Source organism: Castanea sativa, chromosome 11 (genome assembly GCF_040712315.1).
Source record: "Castanea sativa cultivar Marrone di Chiusa Pesio chromosome 11, ASM4071231v1".
Classification (NCBI taxonomy): Eukaryota; Viridiplantae; Streptophyta; class Magnoliopsida; order Fagales; family Fagaceae; genus Castanea; species Castanea sativa.
This window is the reverse complement of record NC_134023.1, coordinates 61,574,342-61,594,138: the sequence shown is the minus strand read 5'-3', so window position 1 is coordinate 61,594,138 and position 19,797 is coordinate 61,574,342. Positions and strand designations below refer to the sequence as shown.

The following is a 19,797-nucleotide window of genomic DNA, read 5'->3' as shown; positions in this document are numbered from 1 at the left end:
GGCAAAGAATTATCGAATTTAGCCATGTAAATTGTAAAAGTCAAAATTTAGAAGATGCATGTAACATATGTGATGAGCTAATCACATATGTTCAAAGTTTGAATAAACATTGTCCTTAAACATTGTTTATTCAAACTTTGAACATATGTGATTAGCTCATCACCCAGCCAATAAACTATAGCAGCCTTTCATGAAAGTTCAACACAATCAGTCTAATTGAACATTTTCCTCATCTAAAGGACAAACTAAGGCACACTATATAAATGAATAGCAACTGATGAGAAGCTAATAGAAAGTGAAGTAGATTTAACATGATGATCAGTTTGAGGTTCTATTTCTTGGTTTTGTATGCAAGCATTACTATCCCAACCCAATGCCTTGGTGATATCTGTCTACCAAAGAACCATGTGGCCTTGTTCATTTTTGGGGATTCAGTAGTTGATGCTGGAAACAATAACTATATCAATACCACTACTGATTTCCAGGTAAACTTTTCACCTTATGGGGAAAGCTTCTTCAGGTACCCAACTGGGAGACCTTCAAATGGCCGTCTAATTCCAGATTTCATTGGTAAGATAATAGTTACGTGTTGTTTTCTATTGGACCTGAATTGTTGCTTACTTTTTGAAGCATTTTTTGCAGCTGAGTATGCAAAATTGCAGCTAATTCCACCATATCTACATCCTGGTTATGAGCGGTATATTGATGGGGCTAACTTTGCTTCAATTGGAGCTGGTGCTCTTGATGAAACTCGTCAAGGATTGGTACACATTCTGTTCAAGTCATATTAAATATTGCAGATTTAAATGCATATCCAATGATGTGTCAATTTAAATTTTAAATGATATAACACTCTGTAAATTGTCTAACATCCAAGAAATAAAATTTTAATAGTGAAATGCACTTTCTCCATTTCACTTGAAAAGGATGGATTGTCGTGGTTTCTTTTGTCAGAAATGTTTATATATTACCCAAATTCAAATCCTTGCCTTGGCCCCATATGCTTTTGCTTATGTTGGGACACATTATATACAAAATATAGCTCTCGTTCTTTTAACATAATACTGAGTATTATAATCTTAAGTTCTTCTTTCTCTCTTTGTCAGGTGATAAGCTTGAACGCTCAACTCAATTATTTCAACAACTTGGAAACTCTATTGAAGCAAGAACTAGGTGAAAAAGAAGCAAAGGTTTTACTAGACAGAGCTGTTTACTTTTTTAGCATTGGAAGCAACGATTATTTTGTGACCATCAACTCAAACACCAGCCTGCTACAATCCTACTCTAAAGAAGAATACGTAAATTTGGTGATTGGCAACATGACAAATGTGATCAAAGTAATAACAACTAGTGTTGTATACAATCTTTTAAACAAATTTATGTTTGATTATTCTTGTTTTTTTTTTTTTTTTTATAAGTTGGCTATAATTATATTTTGATTTTTCAGGAAATATATAAGAAAGGAGGAAGAAAATTTGTGTTCCTTGGTTTGGGACCATGGGGTTGTTCCCCGCTTTTTAAAGCACTAGTAAAACCTGGAAACACAGGTGCATGTTTGGAAGAACTTACAACACTAGTAAAACTACACAATAAAGCACTTTCTGAATTCCTTCCGAAGCTAGAGAGCGAGCTCAAAGGACTCAAATATTCAACAGCTGATTTCTACACTTTTCTAAGTGAAAGAATAAACAACCCTTCAAAATATGGTATGTCACATTCTCGTTGACATTTTCGTAGTACAGAGTATTTTATCAGTGTTGTATTTTGTATTTTATTTATGTCAGACTAATAGCATCTTTGTTTTAATTATGTTGGGAAGGCTTCACTGAAGGAAAGATTGCATGCTGTGGAACTGGTCCATATAGGGGAACTCCGAGTTGTGGAGGAAAAAGATCAGTGAAAGAGTACGAATTATGTGAGAACGTTAATGATTATGTGTATTTTGACTCTGGTCATCCTTCCGAAAAGGCCTACCAGCAATTTGCAGAGCTAATTTGGAGTGGAACTCCCAATGTCTCAGGACCTTACAATCTGGAAACATTGTTTGAACACTAATGTATTTAGATTTAAAGTAAAATAATAATAATATGAAATTAAAAAAAAAAAAGAAAAAGCATGGAGCTCTTATGTAAGAGCTTAATGTAATAAATTACTATGCAAATCAAATCTTCATGTTGTACTATCAACACTTGGACATTGCATCGAGTGATTTCTCAAGTTGAATAATATTTTGCTTAAATGTGTAGTATTTCTTATCTCACCATATAAGATTCTTAATACTAATTGTTTGTTTGTTTAGACCCCTGTAAATCAGATTTGTTTAACCTATTTAATTAGCCAAGTAGTTACTTAAGTTAATTATTCAAATTTAGGTTAAACACATATAATCATATTACTTAGTACGGAAAAGTAAAGAAGGCAGGTTATATAATGATCCAAGAAAGCTAATTAACCAACAGCATCAAGATAAAAAAAACTAGGAAGGATTTAACCTTGTTGTCCTCAAAGTAAACAAATTCACTATGATAGAATGGAAGTTTACAACAGATTTACAACCTAACACTAATGTTGATTCTAGCTGCTCAATTTGAACCTCTTGGTGTTTCCAAGTTTCAATAAAGACATTCACGATTTAAATTCTTCCTCTCTCAACTATCAAGTTATTAAAATAAAATAAAATAAAATTAAAAGACAAAAAAGACGAGTGAAAGAGAATATAAAAATGGCCAATTGAATTGTTTGGTTAGTTCTATCCTTTAATAATAATTATTATAACTAGTCGCTAACCTGTGTGATGCACGGGAATGCTATCGACTATAAAATAATCCAACAATGAAAGAAGAATTTAAGCTATCACACATGCATTGTCGTTGACAGTGCCAAAACAGCCCAAAAAATTTTCATTTAGTTGTCTTAGTAACTTGAAGACGCGCAAAACAAAAACTTGAGACAAACCCATGGAATGAATTTGAAATTCTTTCCCAAAGAAAGAATGCATATGATACCTTACTTTAAGTTTGTGAATGTGATATATTACGTTTTGTGAAAGTGAGTCAGATTTGATATCTTTCAAAAGCAAATAAATATCTAACATAATCGAAAATAAATTAAATAGATATCTAACTCTCATCACAAAAAATGAATGTTGCACATTAGGATTCCAATCTCAAAAATCCCTATCATTGATACAATTACAAAATGGAAAATGTAAATTTTTTTTTTTAAATACAATTTATAATTCCAAACCCCTAATATCCTCAATTATCCAATAAATGTTGCAATTTTATAGTAACAATTTGTAATCAATTGAAAGACAAAACTGTTTTTCATATTTTTTGTGATTTTCTTTTTTGCAACTTTAAATAACTTTTTGTATCTTCTTCTTTTGTTGCTTTGTAGTAGTCATTGAATAACTCATTTTGTTCTCTTTGAGTGCAGATGTTTGTGTGAGTTGTACATTACCTTCTGTAGTGGGCCTTTTTGTGTTGTTGGGCTTCGATCCCTCCTGCTGTACTACGGCCCGTGGGTCTGAGGTAAGAGAGTTGGGGCTAGCCTAAATGAGATACACTTTAGGTTACCTTGTGCACAAGTCGAGCCGTCCCAATGTAGACGCGTTCTGGCAGAGGCATCGCGGGCTGAGCATATGATACGGCCACAACAGGAACAACTATTACAGATGTTATACTAGGAATACAGTAAGGCATAATAAGTATAATACGAAACAAATGATACTAACACTGAAATAAATGAAGGTAGCTTAATAAGGTTATGGTAAAATAATACAACAAATGGAAATAACGCTACAGCAGACAGTTTAATAACTAAACGGTAAACTAATCACCCAACAAGTATAAAAGAAAATTTTTTCTGCCAAAAAAGAAGGCTTAACTTCTCAGCAGATGCAAGGCCAAGAAGGGAACCAATCCCCAATCGAAGTAACCTCAAGGAAGTCTTCTGCCATAGAAGTTATGCACTTTGGAAAAATGGTCCAAATGGTTTAAGCTTCGATTCTCAAACTCTCAGGAGTGGGCACTTTTACTGAGATTGTAAAGCGGGCAATGAGTCTTGAAGAGGACTTTAAGTGCAACCCCGGTTCCAAGGAGGATGAAAAGAAGCAAGGACCCTCTAGTTTTCAGCATGTAAAAGGTCAAGGGAAAAATTCAAAGAAGGGGTTCTTTAAGAAGTCCAATAATGGGGATCATTATAATGGGCAAGACAAGGGTGCCTCTCGTCAATTTGGTAAGAAGTAGCCTTGCACTCGTTGTGGTAAGACCCATAAAGGGCAACCTTGTACTTTGGGAGCCAAGTTGTGTTACAATTGTAAGCAACCCGAACACATTGCTAGAGAATGCCTAACTACCAAGGGCTCAGGTTCCTCTTCCACACCCAAAATTGTTAAGGGTAATGATGATGGGAAAAGAGTGCAGGGTAGAGTGTATGCCTTCACTACTCAAGATGCTTAGGCCACGGACACCGTGGCGACAAGTATACTCCCTTTGTCCTTCACACATGCTAGAGTTTTTTTATCTTAGTTCCACGCATTATTTTGTTTCTAGTGCCGTACTAAAAGTTGTGATAAGAGCTTGGAACTACTTGATTTTAAGTTATTAGCTTCTACCCCAATTGGTGATATTATATGGAATAATCTCGTGCTTACTTCTTGTATCTTTTCATTAGGGGTAGAGAATTATTGGCTAAAATGGTGTTGCTAGGTAAGCATGTTATCCTAGGCATGGACCGGTTGGCTTCTTGTCATGCTTGTATGCATATTTAGGGAGAATGATAGGTCTATGAGGTTATGTACCAACTTCCATGATCTAATTTGAATTACCATGAAGAGTAAATATCATTTGCCTTGCATTGATGACTTGTTTGACTAGTTGCAAAGAGTACAAGTATTTTCTAAGATTGATCTTGTTCTAATTACCGCTAGTCGAAAATTGGGGCCATACCAAAGGCAACCTTTTGGACTAGGTATGGTCATTATGAGTTCTTAATGATGCTGTTTGGATTAACAAATGTCCTTCTTTATGAAATTTTTGAAATATGGAATTTCATGATTTATGGGATCGTTTTATCATTGTGTTTATTGATGATATTTTGATTTATTCTAAGAGAAATAAGTTGTTTACTAGACTAAGGAAGTGCGAATTTCGGTGGAATCAAGTAGTGTTGTTGGGTTATGTGATCTCCAAGGATGGAATTATATTGGATCTTAGTAGGATATACAAATCATGAGAAAGATTTATCCGCATGACTTGGAGTTGGCTATAGTTTTGTTTGCTTCAAAATCTTAGGGAGATTATTTGTTTGAGAAAGATGAGATATCTTATGAATCATAAAATTTTAGAGTATTACTTTAACCAGAATGAACTATACATGAGACCATCAAATGATTTGAATTGTTTAAGTACTATGATTACATTATTAACTATCATCTCCGCAAGGCTATGTCATTATTGGTGCACTTAGTAGTACAGTCTCTAATTATTTTTCAGATGCTTTGCATATTACTTAGAGGAAAATCCTTACTGATTTAGAAAGGTTGGGAGTTAAGGTTGAATAAGCCATTCAGAGGCCTATTTGGCTAGTTGAAAGTTCAATCAACTCTAGTAAAGAGAATGAAATTGTTGCAAGGCAGTGACTCTTATTTGATATGGATAAGGTGCATAATGAAAAGAGATCTAAGTTTACTATGTAAAATTTCGAGGACGAAATTTTTATAAGAGGGGGAGAATGTAACAGCCCAGCCCAATGAAAAAAAAAAAAAAAAAGAGATCAGATTTTTAGGAGCCACACATGACCCACCTACCCCTTATTTCCCCACCACACACCACACACTCACAAGTATCTCTCCTTATTTGGCCGGTCAACCAAGGGTCTTTTACATGTTTCTTTTCTTTTCATTTTCCTCACAAACTCTCCTCTCTTCACTCCCTTACTCTCCTACCGGTACCACTCCTCACTACTTCCATCACCATTTTTCAGCAAGATCACCGAGAACTCCATAGGAAAAAAGGTAAGGCTCACTCATCCCTACTATTTAAGGTAAAAATTTCTAATATTTTTGGTGGGTTTATATGCTTTTTCTTGAGGTTATGTTTATCTAAGCTTTAATAATAATACTCATGTGATTTATGAGCATTAGAAGTGATATTTATGTGTTTTTATGTATGGGTTTTGGTCTTGGTGGATGTATTTGATGAGTGAGTTTATGATTTTTGCAATGGTGGTTATCTAAGTGGTGAAAATTTGGGAGTTTTGGACTTTTTTTTATGTGAAATAAATGGTAAATATAATTTTTATTAATTATTTGGAGCTAGTTAACTATTCATATCATTTGTCTTGGAGGATAATATGATATTTGGTATCATGGGTCTCTTGTTTATGTGGTGTAAACCTTGTGGGAAGTACTTAGAAGGTGTTGAGGTTTTGATGTTGGATATAATACCTTGAATGGTTTAATTTTATGAATTGAAGTCTATGCCTTGTGAATGAATTGGTTGAAAAACTTTGGAAGTGGAAAATATTATTTGTGAGGCTAAATACTAGGCTTGCCTAATCAAAGTGCTTATTTGACAATTCCTAATTTGTAGCTAGATACAGTTTCAAGCTTTATGCTTATTGTGATAGGTTTGCTTGATATTGTTTAGGCTCTAGCTAATCTCCTTTGGAGCTTGGAAAGTTAAGCTTTTTGAGGGTTGCAAGGTAAGTAGCTTTTAATGGGATTTTTAAAAAATTACCATGTTACATAAAACATTATTTTTGGGTTAAACACATTTTGGGAAGTTTTTTGTGGGATTTTATTGATTTATTGCATTATTTGCAAAATTTAAAGATGCTTTGATAATTGAGAAAGTCGATGCAAAATATTATTGACAAGAAATGATTTTTGAAAACTTGAGAGCCTTGTGAATATATTGGGTATTTCAAAGGTTTTTGTGAAATTACTTGAAATTGAACAGTGTTTTGATTTCATGTAAACTGTGAACTCTTTATGCTTTTACCCTTGGGCTGCGACATGTGATTACTCAGTGATTATCCAGCCAAATGCCGTAGTCTTTTTGACATTGGTATCTTGGCACCCCCGCCTTTGTGGCGGATTGATGTCTTTGTGGCATAATTGATGTCTTCGTGGCATAACTTGATGTCTTTGTGGCATACTTAACGTCTTTATGGCGGCTTGTAATGTGACCTTGGGTTGGATTTCTAGATTTTAAAGAGGGTATTTTGATAGCTCACAGTAAATACTATGTAGTTTCATGTTGAAATATTTGGAGAAAGCTTGGTGCTATATTCTTTTAATCATTCTTATCAATTTATTAAGAAAAATGGATTTGCATGATCTTAATGGAAATTCCCATATTATAACATGTTTTGTAACTTGCTCATCATTATGAAACTTACATTTCCCCACCCCCATTAATTTTGCTACTTATTGGGTTTTGTCTCATCCCATTATTTTATAAACTTTTCAAAGTAGGCAACAATCTTTTGAGACAACTTTTGGTGGCTAACAGTGGTTAGACTAACTACTAATGGAGGTTGAACTTTTGTAATTGAGACATTAGATGATGTACACCTTAGAATAGGCTTGACTCATTCTTTTGTATGTTATAGTGGTTGTGACTTTATTCCCACTAAAGGGACAAGCTGTTGATATGTAATTATTTATTTAGAACCCCTACTCTCTTGTGGCCAATGGTCCTTATAATTATTGCTTAGAGCTCTAACTTACTTTGAGAGTATATTTAATGGAATAATTATGATAATTCTCGATGTTGGTACTTGATATGATTTATGTGGATTGAATTGTTAAAAATGAAAAATTTATAGGTATTTGAGATGTCTTTCTCATGCTTTGGACCCTTTGGGGTTTGGGGCATGACAGTGGGCCTGTCAAGAGGGAGAGAAAAATGTAGTTTATTGATGCATACCTCTATTCCTACCACTTATGTTTCTTTGATTTTTTCTGTATATTCTCTTCTTCTCTTCTTCTCTTTCTATTCTTTCCTGTCTCTTGTTCTTCTTTTTACTGTTCACAGCTACCCATCTTTATACTATCTGCCACGATGAGATTTACCTTTGTATGTTTTTAGACCCCTTAAACACAACTAGATTAACCTAGTTATTTAGCCAAGTGATTAACTTAGGTAAATTAAGCAGATCTAAGTTAACACAAATATATCATATCATGCAAAGCAGTAGAAAAATAAATAACACAATGATATGATGACGCAGGAAAACCAAACCGATAAAAAACTTGGGGAGGATTTAACCTAGCTATCCTTAGGTAAAACAGTAAATCCACTATGAAAGAATTGAAGTTTGTACAATAGTGACTTCGACCGCTAACATCCTATTGCTACCTTGAGTAGAAAACTTACTACCACGACCCCATGATAGCTCCAAGTCCACAGACTACTTCTTTTCTTGGCATTTGCAAAACACAAACACTCACATTTGTGACTTTGAGATTCCACTCAAAAGTTTAGCAACACATACTCTCCTGTTTGTGACTCCAAGACCACCCTTGAAGGTTTAGATCATCAGCACCTTTGATGACTAGAGAAGGCAGCAACTTCTACAACTTCAGATCTTGAGATTCTTCAAGTAATAACACCGGTAGAAAATATGAGAGAGCTTTTTAGGAACAAAACCCTAAATACAAAGGAGGCACACTCTTCTCTCTATAAAAAAACCTTTAAAAATGTGCTTAGGGTTTCCTTTATATAGTGGGAGAAGTAGATCAGAAACCTTAATCCTTAATGGGCTTGAACCGCTGTTTGGGCTTAATTAAAATTCTGCAGATACGACTTTCAATCGGTCGAGCCTGTCTTTCAATTAATCGAACCAGGCAAATTCTGAAATCTTCTTTCTGCAGCTTATATGTTCTTGTGTGTTCATGATTTGCCAATTGTTTTAAACTTTTATAACCTAACAACCTTTTTACCTTTCAATTACTTTTGGCTCCTTATCGGTGTCCTTCCAAGACTACCCACTAGCCTGCCGGCTACTTATTGGGTGCACCACTCTTCATTCCTAAGAAATATTTCTTGTCTTGTTTCTTACATCTCTCTGTTTTTCACTTCCCTCATCCGGATAAGGATTAAGCTTCTCCATTACCTACCTCTATGACATGCATCAAGTGGTCCTAGCCCACACTTACCTCTTTTGGGTGAGATGTCATCCCAGCAGGACATCTCTCCCCAAATAAGTTTAAGTGGGAACCTTAAAGTAGACCCCATTTCTTCTCACCGCCAAACCACACCCTCTGAAAGCCTTGACCTGTGGCCCACCTCTCATGTATTGGTTGGGTACAAGTAGGTAATGCCCTAACCTCTTATGTATACTTCACTCCATCTGAACTTTGTTTTTTCTGGCCTTCACACAATTTCTACTGATTCCGTGTTTGTTTGATTTTGCTGTACGTTGTGCATGCAAGGGGGGAGTCCCCACCTAGTTTTTGCAATGGTTTAGAAATCATATATATCGCGTCCCTTCAAGGAAGGACCATTGATCTTACTACCAGAGTATAGGTTTAGAGTTTAGGTACACTCTTGGGAAGGTGTTAGACACTCAACACTTATATTTTAGACTCGACACGCACACTAACATGCATCTAACATATAACATGGCAGCTTTCATCCCAAAGCATATACATATCTATCCTAAAGCAAAAAAGAGCCAAATCCAAACACAAATAAGAAACCCTAGCATTCATCTAGCATATGAAAACCCTATCATACATCTAAAATGAGGCAGCAGCCTAAACATGGCAGCAAGGCATTAACATATTACAAACCTTAATCATACATCTAAGCATGTTCCATCATATCTCAAAGTAAAACCATAACATGAATGCATGAACATTTTTAATGCTTGACTTACCATTTACTTACCTTGCAACAACACAACACCTATGGCATTAATGCATAGACATATGAATGAATGACATGATATTAAGATTAAGAAACATAGAGATAAACCCTAATCAAGCATACAATAACAAACAAACATGTGAACAAAGAAAAAGCAAATCAAAAGCATATAAGAAGGTTAGAATGGAGGCATATTAGGCAAGACAAACAAAACAAAAGACACAGAAAAAGCAGATTTAGGGTTCCTAGGCACGATTATGTGTGTGCATACATAGTTTCGCACACGCAGGCTAGTTTTATGCGTACGCATGCTTCGAGCCTACGCGCGCATACAAAAGTATGCATACGCAAACACGCCTGAACCCTAACCCAAAAACAGATAAATAGCAAAACTAAGCAGAAATGAAAACCCTAATTTTAATAGCCAAACATACTCACAATATACAAGAAGACATAAACCTACTCTAAACAAACAGGCTATAACACAAACAAAGAAAGAAAAACATATTAAATAGCAAAAGAAAGAAAGGAAAAAAAAAAAAAAAAGAGAGAGAGAGAGAAGAGAAAGGTTGAAACTTGATACATCAAAAGGACTTCCCAAACTTTGATTATGACCATTCCCCTCAATCAAATTTATCATAATTCAATAAAATAGTAATTAGCAACGTTAAACTAAAAGGATTGGGGCTAGAAAATGTCTCAATCAAATAAAAATGACTTGAGGGCATTTTGTGAAAAACTCCACTTTGATTCACCATTTTCTAGTGAATCTTAGGTTTTCCCATGAGATTTCTATGTGTTTTGAAAATGTACCATGTAAGGCTTTATATAGTGGAAAAAATGGAGTTTGGAGCAGTTCCTAGACGATGTGGGATTCATTCCAAACCTCAACCATTATTGTAGAAAACTTATCTTTCTTATACTTTTGAAACCCTAGTTGCATACATAAGAATGTGCCTGCGTACGCATGCTTTGGCCCATGTATGCAAGCCGTGGCCCACATACATAGGCCAAGGGCCACTTTGGTCATTTTATTTCCAAATATAGATTTTTACTCATTTAAAAGGTTACATTTTCCATTTTTACACTTCTATAGTCAAAGCTAGATCAAGTCATTAAAGCATTCAAAGTATTCGATTATTTGGAGTGAAAGATTTCAAATTTCTACCATCAACTCGAGGATCAATTTGTTTCAAGTGGAGGGATCTGATGTAGGACACGGTTTAATATTTAATTTTTGTAATAATTTAATTTTAGTATTTTTATGTAATTTTTTTAAATTTTAGGTTTAGGTTATTTATTGCCTTGTTTTAGGTATTTTTAATGTTGTTTAGTCAAATTAGGGTTTTATATGTTTTCGCAGCTGCCTTAGAGTTTCCCAGTCGCTTTAGGGTTTCTAGTCACCCTAGGTTCTCTTTTTACTATTTAAACGCATTGTAGCCTCCAAAGTTAATTCAGTTTTTCAGATTAATAAAAATACAGACTCTTTTGTTAATTCTTTTTTGGTGGATTCTAGTTTACCACCTTGTGGATTCAAGGAACCCCTTGTGAATTTAAGGTTTACTACCCAGGAATTGACAGTTTAGTTTATGTCCATCAAAGAGCATCATATATGCTTTCTTCAGGCTCTGATACCAATTGATGTCGCAGAAGCCTAAATATAGCACACATGATGCTTTCTTTGATGGACATAAACTAAAATATTAGTTCCTAGGTAATAAACCTCGAATTAACGAGAGGTTTCTTGAATCCATAAGGTGATAAACTAGAATCCACCAGAAAAAAGAATTGACAAAAGAGTCTATATTTTTATTAATCTGAAAAACTGAATTGCCTTTAGAGGCTACAATGCATTTAAATAATAAAAAGAAAACCTAGGGTGACTAGAAACCCTAAGACGACTATGAAAGCATATAAAACTCTAATTTGACTAAAAACATTAAAAATACCTAAAACAAGGCAATAAATAACATATGCCTAAAATAACAAAATTACAAAAATTAAATATTAAACTGTGTTCTACATCAATTTTAGAGCTAAGGTGAAAATTTGGGAGGAGAGAGAATCTTGTATAGGGGGAGGAGCAACAAGAGAGAAGAAAATGATATCAGCAAAAATTTCGGGCTGAGAAATCAATACAAAACTTGACTTCGTACCTCATCTCTCTCTCACACCTCCATTCTCTCACGGCAAAGGACGGTGTTGTAATGGTAGTGGTTGTGATTTGTGGGTTTGGCTTCTGTTTGAGACTTATGGGTTTGGTTTGTGCTGGATGTGTATTGTGTTTGAAGAAATTTATGGGATTAGGAAGATAACATAGAGGGAGATGGGCTTATTTGGGTTTTGGTTTGTGTACGACTTGTGATAGAGAGGGAGATGGGGATGAAAGGAAGCAGAAAGAGTAGGGTTTTGTTTTATGTCTTTTTAGTTGAATTTTTTTTATTGCTTACATAGTTATATGGAATATTGTGAGAGCTTTAAATTCTACATGAGAAATCAATAAATAGTCAAAGGATTCGGGTCGGTTGGAATCTAGAAGGAAACAGCATTGTTGAGGCAATAAAACTAGCTTCCATTTTGTAATGTTTCCAAACATATTGTGGGATTGAAAGTTTAAACCATATCAGCGTACAGAAAAAATTGGCACTGCATTTTTTTTGTGTTAAACTGCATATCAATGTTTGAATCGGCCAAACGAGTAGATCTAGCAAATCTATAGGATATGGTCAATAACGTGGACACAAAATTATTCTTAAACTAATAGCACTATTGGATGACTTCAAACAATAAAGAATGGTCACTGCTACCCTATCCTACCTTGTGCATATTAATTTGATTTTTATTCTTCTTCTTTTTTCTTTTTTATGTTTTATGTTTTTTTTTTTTTTTTTTGAGTGGGAGAATTTGACTGTTATTCCCTTTTATATATATATATATAGAAGAAATTTGATTGTTATTCCAAAACTAGAAATAAGTCAAATAACATAAATGGATTTATTTTTTGAGGGTTAACATCAATGGACTTTCATTCAATATTTTTATAGTATAACTGTATAAATTACAAGTCAAAATTATTAATTGTTGAGTCTCCAAGTCCGCTGAGTTAGGGTCATTTGTTTTTAAAATTTGAAAAGCATTCTAAACACTAATGACAAACATGGACTTTGAATTCAGAATATGTTTAGTATCAATTATTACAAGTCAAAATTATTAATTATTGAAGCTCCCCTGGGTTAGGCTCTTTTGTTTTTAAATTTCGAGAAGCCCCAAGATTTTAAATTCAACTATGTGCTTAAAACCCACATTAAAAATTAAAGTAGTTGATCCTCCAAATCACTGACTATGTCTCTATGTTTCCGTGGAATTAATTAATAGATAGGGAAGAACCCACTTGACATAAATTTGTAGAATTATACTAGTTATATTTTTCTCTAACCAAAAAATACTTGTCAATTCCTTGGAACAAAGGGCTCAAAAAAAAAAAAAAAATTCCTTGGAGTACCAAAGGTATGTTAACATCCATCTAAGTATGTGCTGTTTGGGTAAGGACAATGTTAAAGTTATTATTATAAATTTTACTATGTGATAAGAATATAATTTATGTCACTTAAATAATGTAATAAATTAATGTTTGAATTACACATTTTATAATTAATAACACGTCAATTTGTATGGCTTGTGTTAATTTAATTATGTTGCGAAGGTTTTGCAAAAAGTAAGATTGCATGTTGTGGAACTGATGACTATGTGTTTTGATTATGCTCATCCTACTAAAAATGCCTACCAGCAATTCGTAGAGTTAATTTGGAGTGGAAATCCCAATGTCACTTAACCTTATAATTTTAAGTGTTGTTTGAACACTGATAAATTTAAATTTAAGAAATGTAAAATAAAACTTGTAAACATGGAGCATTCTTACAGACTAAATTTAATAAATTAATTTGTGTAATAACTAATAAGTCAAATCATCATATTATATACTCTCACATTTGGACAGTAGATCAAATTAGAGGTGCAACTCGGCCAGTGGTGGCAAACACTACAAAAAATAATTTTGAGGATTGGATGCAATGTTTCCTTAACTTGGCTGTGTATTACCATTCTCTTGCTTATCAATTTCATGAAGACATACTTTTCTCTTTACTTATATAGAAGGAGAAGAATTAGATGAATTTTTTAGAGCATTTTTTCAGTCATCCAAGGAAGGTCAACATTAATAATTTGCATCTTAATGAAGGTGGATATCTTATTTTAAACAAAAGAAGAGGGTGTGTTTCACAAGAGAAAACCACATGGGAGGTTAACTACAAAAATGGTAGTAAATAATAGTCTTAGCACATGTGCTCCCATTGAAGTCAACACCATAATTCCCTTTTCTCAACCCAAAAAAAAAAAAAGTCAACAACATAATTGATTTTTTTTTTAATTATTATTTTGAGCTTGTCTTTAATTTTATTGATAGTGTCGCTATGCCATCTTAGTCAAAAACATTTGGATAAATATGGTAAATTTATATCTATAACTAGCGTTCACTCTATGATGATCACTCTTATTATTAGGTTATGACAACAGGTGTTTTTTTTATGTAGATGAACTTTGAAGCTTAAATATCTTATTTGAAGACAAAAGACTTATCAAAGACCTAAATGGAACTCCAGTACCAGTCAAAAACATGTAATTGGATGATTATTTGTGTTTGTCTTTATTTATTTATTTATAGGTATTTGTGTTTGTCTTTAGATGTTGTTTCTTCAAATCTATTTCCTTTTTTTTATTTATCTTTTTTTGATAGATGTTTATTCAAATCTTTAACGTATGTGACCAGCTTAACCAGCTGTCATGAAAGTTCAACTGGAGCAATTTCCTCACATAAATGAGAAATTAAGCACCCTGTACATACCAAATAAAAAGAAGTTTATAGAAAGTGAACAAGATTTGACATGATGATCAGTTTAAGGTTCTATCTTGTTTCTTGGTTTTGCATGCAAGCATTAATATCCAGACAACCCAATGCCATGGTGAAATCTGTCTGCCAAATAATCATGTTGCCTTATTCATTTTTGGGGATTCAGAAGTTGATGCTGGAAACAATAACTATATCAATACCACTACTGATTTCCAGGCAAATTATTCACCTTATGGGGAAAGCTTCTTCAGGTACCCAACTGGGAGATCTTCCAATGGCCGTCTAATTACAGATTTCATTGGTAAGATTATAGTTAATTAAGTGTTGTTTTTCTCTTGGATTGGAATTGTTGCTCAATTAATTTTTGAAGCATTAGTGCAGCTGAGTATGCAAAATTGACACTACTTCTACCATATCTACAACCTGGTTATAAACGGTATATTGATGGGGCTAACTTTGCATCAACAGGAGCTGGTGTTCTTGATGAAACTCGTAAAGGATTGGTACACATTCTATCTGATTAAGTACAGGCTCCTTAGATATTACAAATTTATAAGTGTTTAAGTGAAATGTCATTTTAAATTTCAATCATTCTATACGATCCAAAAAATTAGTTCTTAATCGTGAAATGTGCCCTCTACATTTCACATGAAAGGGAAGGGTTGCCATTGTTAATTTCTTTTTGTAAGTATTGTTTATATATTATCGAATTTCAAAATCCTTGCATTCGCCTCATATGCTTCTCTCTCTCTCTCTCTCTCTCTCTCTCTCTCTCTCTCTCTCTTTATTTTTTATTATTTGATATGCTTTTTGTTCATTCTGCAACACGTCACCGATAAAATTTTAGATCCCTTACATATTCCATCATATTTTGATACAGACACTGTTCTTATAAGTAAGCATGTTCTTATCGAATTCCAAATCCTTGCATTGACCTCATATTTTGCTTTTCTTGCTCCCTCCATATCAGGTCATAAGCCTAAACATTCAACTCAATTATTTCAACAAAGTGGAGACTCTATTGAGGCATGAACTAGGTAAAAAAGAAGCAAAGGCGTTGGTGGCCAAAGCTGTTTACTTTTTTAGCATTGGAAGCATCGATTATTTTGTGCCCTTTACCACAAACCCGAGCTTGCTTCAAACCTACTCTGACGAAGAATACGTAAATATGGTGATTGGCAACTTGACGACTGTGATCAAAGTAATTACAATTATTGTTGTATTCAATATATAAAACAATTTTGTGTTAGTTTATTTTGTTTTCGTTTCCAAGTTGCTGATAATTATACTTTGGTATGCTAGGAAATGTATAAGAAAGGAGGAAGAAAATATGTATTCCTTAGCTTGGCACCATGGGGTTGAACCCCGCAAAAGCACTACAACCAGGAAACACAGGTGCATGCATCGGCGGACTTACAACAATAGTAAAACTACACAATAAAACACTTTTTGAAGTCCTTCCAAAGCTAGAGAGAGAGCACAAAGGATTCAAATATTCAATAGCCGATTTCTACACTTTTCTAATTGAAAGAATAAATAATCCTTCAAAATATGGTATGTCACATTGTCACTTCCATTTTCACAGTACAGAACGTATATTACTATAGTTGTACTTTATATCTTGTTCTGTCATAGACTAATAGCATTTTTTATTTTATTTTGTTGTAAAAAGGTTTCAAAGAAGGGAAGATTGCATATTGTGGAACTGGTCCATACAGGGGAATTTCCAGTTGTGGAGGAAAGAGATCAGTCAAAGAGTACGAATTATGTGCGAAGGTTAGTGACTATGTGTTCTTTGACTCTGCGCACTTTTCCGAAAAGGTCTACCAACAATTTGCAGAGCTACTTTGGAGTGGAACTCCCAATATCACTAGACCTTACAATGTCAAATCATTGTTTGAACATTGATGTTTTTAGATTTCATAATAAAATGTTAAATTAAGGTCATAAGCATAAAACTTATGTACAAGCTTGATGTAATAAATTAATATGTTTAATCAATCAAATTTTTATGTTATATCTGAAAAAACCAAGCTAAGCTTGAAGAATTAGCAACAATGGTGTTCACACAGATATTACTCAATGAAAGACAAAGAAGAATTATAGAGAGAGATGAGAGAGAGAGATAGACGAAGAGAGAAAGGAATTTCTAGAAGAGTATTTTCTGTGTCTACTGTTACACTTGATGTACAGTATATATAGCCTAAGGAGATCACTAACTACTCAACTAATATCCCGTAAATCACGGGATGGATCCATAAAGATTGGACGGAAACATGGAGAGAATAACTACCATAACTACCCAATGATCTGGGCTTTAACTAAGGCGACTGCACTTTACTAAATACAAGAGTAATACAACTTTAAATAAAACGACTTCGTTTAGCAATAAAGACTAAGCTATCCGTTGGAAAAACTAGCCGTTGAAGTTTGAACAAGAACTTGACTCTGTTGGTCTTGATTTGTGCCTTTACTCTCAACATCCCCCCTCAAACACGAGGCTGTATCAGCCAAGAGTTTGCCACGAAGAGAGAGAAAAACAGGACCGAGCAATGGCTTAGTGAAGATGTTAGCAAAATTATCATGACCAGAGATGAATTTAATGCCCAAAGTACTACGAAGAACACAGCCTCGCACATAATGGTAGTCCACTTCAATGTGCTTGGTTCTGGAATGAAACACAACATTGGAGGCCTGAGCAATAGTAGAATTGTTATCACACCAAAGGAGTGGGATGTGAGGGAGAAACAAGTTGAGTTCCTTAAAGAGAGTATGAAGCCAAGCCAATTTTGCGGGTGTAGAGGCCAATGCTAGATACTTGGCCTTAGTGGAAGAACGTGAGATAGTGGATTGCTTCTTGGAGGACCACGAAATTGGGCTTGAACCAAGGAAAACCAAAATACCAGTAGTAGATTTCTTGTCTGTAGGGTCACTTGCCCAATCCACGTCAGAGAAGGCAGAGAAAGTAAGAGGACCAAGAGCAAGATGTATGCCAAAATGTAAAGTGCCCTTCACACAGCAAAGAACACGCTTGGCTGCCTCCAAGTGAGAAGTAGTGGGATGATGCATAAATTGACAAAGTTGATGCACACTAAAGGCCAAATTTGGTCGTGTGAAGGTCAAATATTGAAGAGCACCCACCATACTTCGATACTCAGAAGGATCAGGTAAAACAGAACCAGCAAAAGGAGTGAGACAAGTGTTTGGACAACAGGGAGTCTTAGTAGGCTTTGAATTCTCCATTTTGAAGCGATGAAGAACATCAGAGGCATATTTGGACTGGCACAAGGTAAGACTAAATTTAGAGGGGACAATCTGAATGCCCAAGAAGTAAGAAAGAGCACCCAAATCCTTGAGTTCAAAAGCCTTACTAAGAGCAGTCACAAGATGAGAGACCTGAGAAGTGGAATTCCCTGTAATGATAATATCATCAACATACACCAGCAAATAAATGATGCTCTGATGAGAGTGAAATACAAATAAAGAGGAGTCTGCCATTGAAGCTTCAAAACCAAGATGCAAGAGCTGAGAAATGAATCTATCAAACCAAGCTCTTGGAGCTTGTTTCAAGCCATACAAAGATTTGTGCAACCTACAAACATGATGAGGGAATTTAGGATCCACATAGCCTGGTGGTTGCTCCATATAAACCTCCTCTTTAAGAAAACCATAGAGGAAGGCATTGGAGACATCTAATTGCCTGAGAGGCCAATGAAAACTCACTGCAATAGACAAAACCAGTCTCAAAGTAGCTGGTTTGACAACTGGGCTAAAGGTCTCATTATAATCCACACCTGCTTGTTGATGAAAGCCTTTAGCCACCAACCTGGCTTTGTAGTGAGCAATAGTGCCATCACTGTGCAATTTCAATTTATAAACCCATTTACAACCCACTAAATTGATGCTAGGAACAGTAGGTACTAGTGATCAAGTCTTTTGCCTTTGCAAAGCAAAAAATTCCTCATCCATGGCCTTAATCCATTGAGGAAACTTAGATGCAATCTTGTAAGATGGGGGTTCTGTATACTTGTAATCAACCACAGCCTTGTAACAAAGTTTAGGCTTGGAAATGCCATTCTTTGATCTAGTGGTCATATGATGAGTATTGACTGTAGCAAGATTATTAGTAGTGCCAGAAGAGGGATCATGTTGGGAAGAGGCAACTGGAAGAGGGGGAGATGGAGCAGGAGGTGTAGGAGCAGGTAAAGGTGATGGTAGAGGAGTTGGAGGTGTAGTGTGAGAATTAGGCTGTGAAACAGATGCAGGGATGTGAGGACTAGGTACTAGAACAGATGAAGTTGATATGAGAGAAGGGTCAGTATGAGTGAGGGATGAAGAGGTATGACCAGGATAAGAACCCAAGATAGAGGGCTAGTTTGAAGAGTGTAAATATAAAAGATTGGATAGCCAAGTATCTAGCTTAGGTGGAACAGAAGTAGAAACTGAAGAATGAGCAAAAGAAAAGGGAAACTTTGACTCATTAAACAAAACATGCCTACAAGTATAGAGTTTGTTAGTGATCAAATCAAGACATAAGTAGCCCTTTGACACTGAGGAATAGCCTAGGAAAACACACTCTGTGGTCCTAGGATGAAGCTTGTGTGGTGTGTATGGTCTAAGTAATGGATAACAAGCACAGCCAAAGATTTTAAGAGAGAAGATATCAGGACTATGATTATACAGCTTAACCCAAGGAGAGAGGAAGCCTAAAGTAGCTGTGGGAAGCAAATTAACAAGTGTCACAGCTAATTGAACAACAAAGGACCAGTATGAAGAAGGTAAAGAGGCCTGAGATAGAAGAGTGATGGTAGTTTCAACTAAGTGTCTATGCTTCCTCTCTACTAGACCATTTTGTTGAGGGGTACAAGGAAAAGAAATTTAGTGAATAATCTCATTGGAAGACAGAAAGGTCTCAAAGGATTTAGAGGTATACTCACCTCCACCATCTGATCTAAGAGTCTTAATGGTTGTGGAGAATTCTGTTTTAACCATAGCATGAAACAAAACAAA

General features: G+C 34.8%; 1 protein-coding gene and 1 pseudogene across 1 annotated transcript; both read left to right on the top strand.

The window, feature by feature from the left end:
• The first annotated feature begins 305 nt into the window (after positions 1–305).
• Positions 306–2,237, top strand: LOC142617667 (GDSL esterase/lipase 2-like). Its single transcript, XM_075790621.1, has 5 exons — positions 306–570; positions 643–764; positions 1,107–1,337; positions 1,448–1,706; positions 1,820–2,237. The coding sequence occupies exons 1-5, from the start codon at positions 312–314 to the stop codon at positions 2,053–2,055; spliced, it is 1,107 nt and encodes a 368-aa protein (XP_075646736.1). The 5' UTR covers positions 306–311; the 3' UTR covers positions 2,056–2,237.
• A 12,584-nt stretch (positions 2,238–14,821) lies between these two features.
• On the top strand, positions 14,822–16,695 carry LOC142614473 (GDSL esterase/lipase 2-like; annotated as a pseudogene).
• The last annotated feature ends 3,102 nt before the right edge of the window (positions 16,696–19,797 follow it).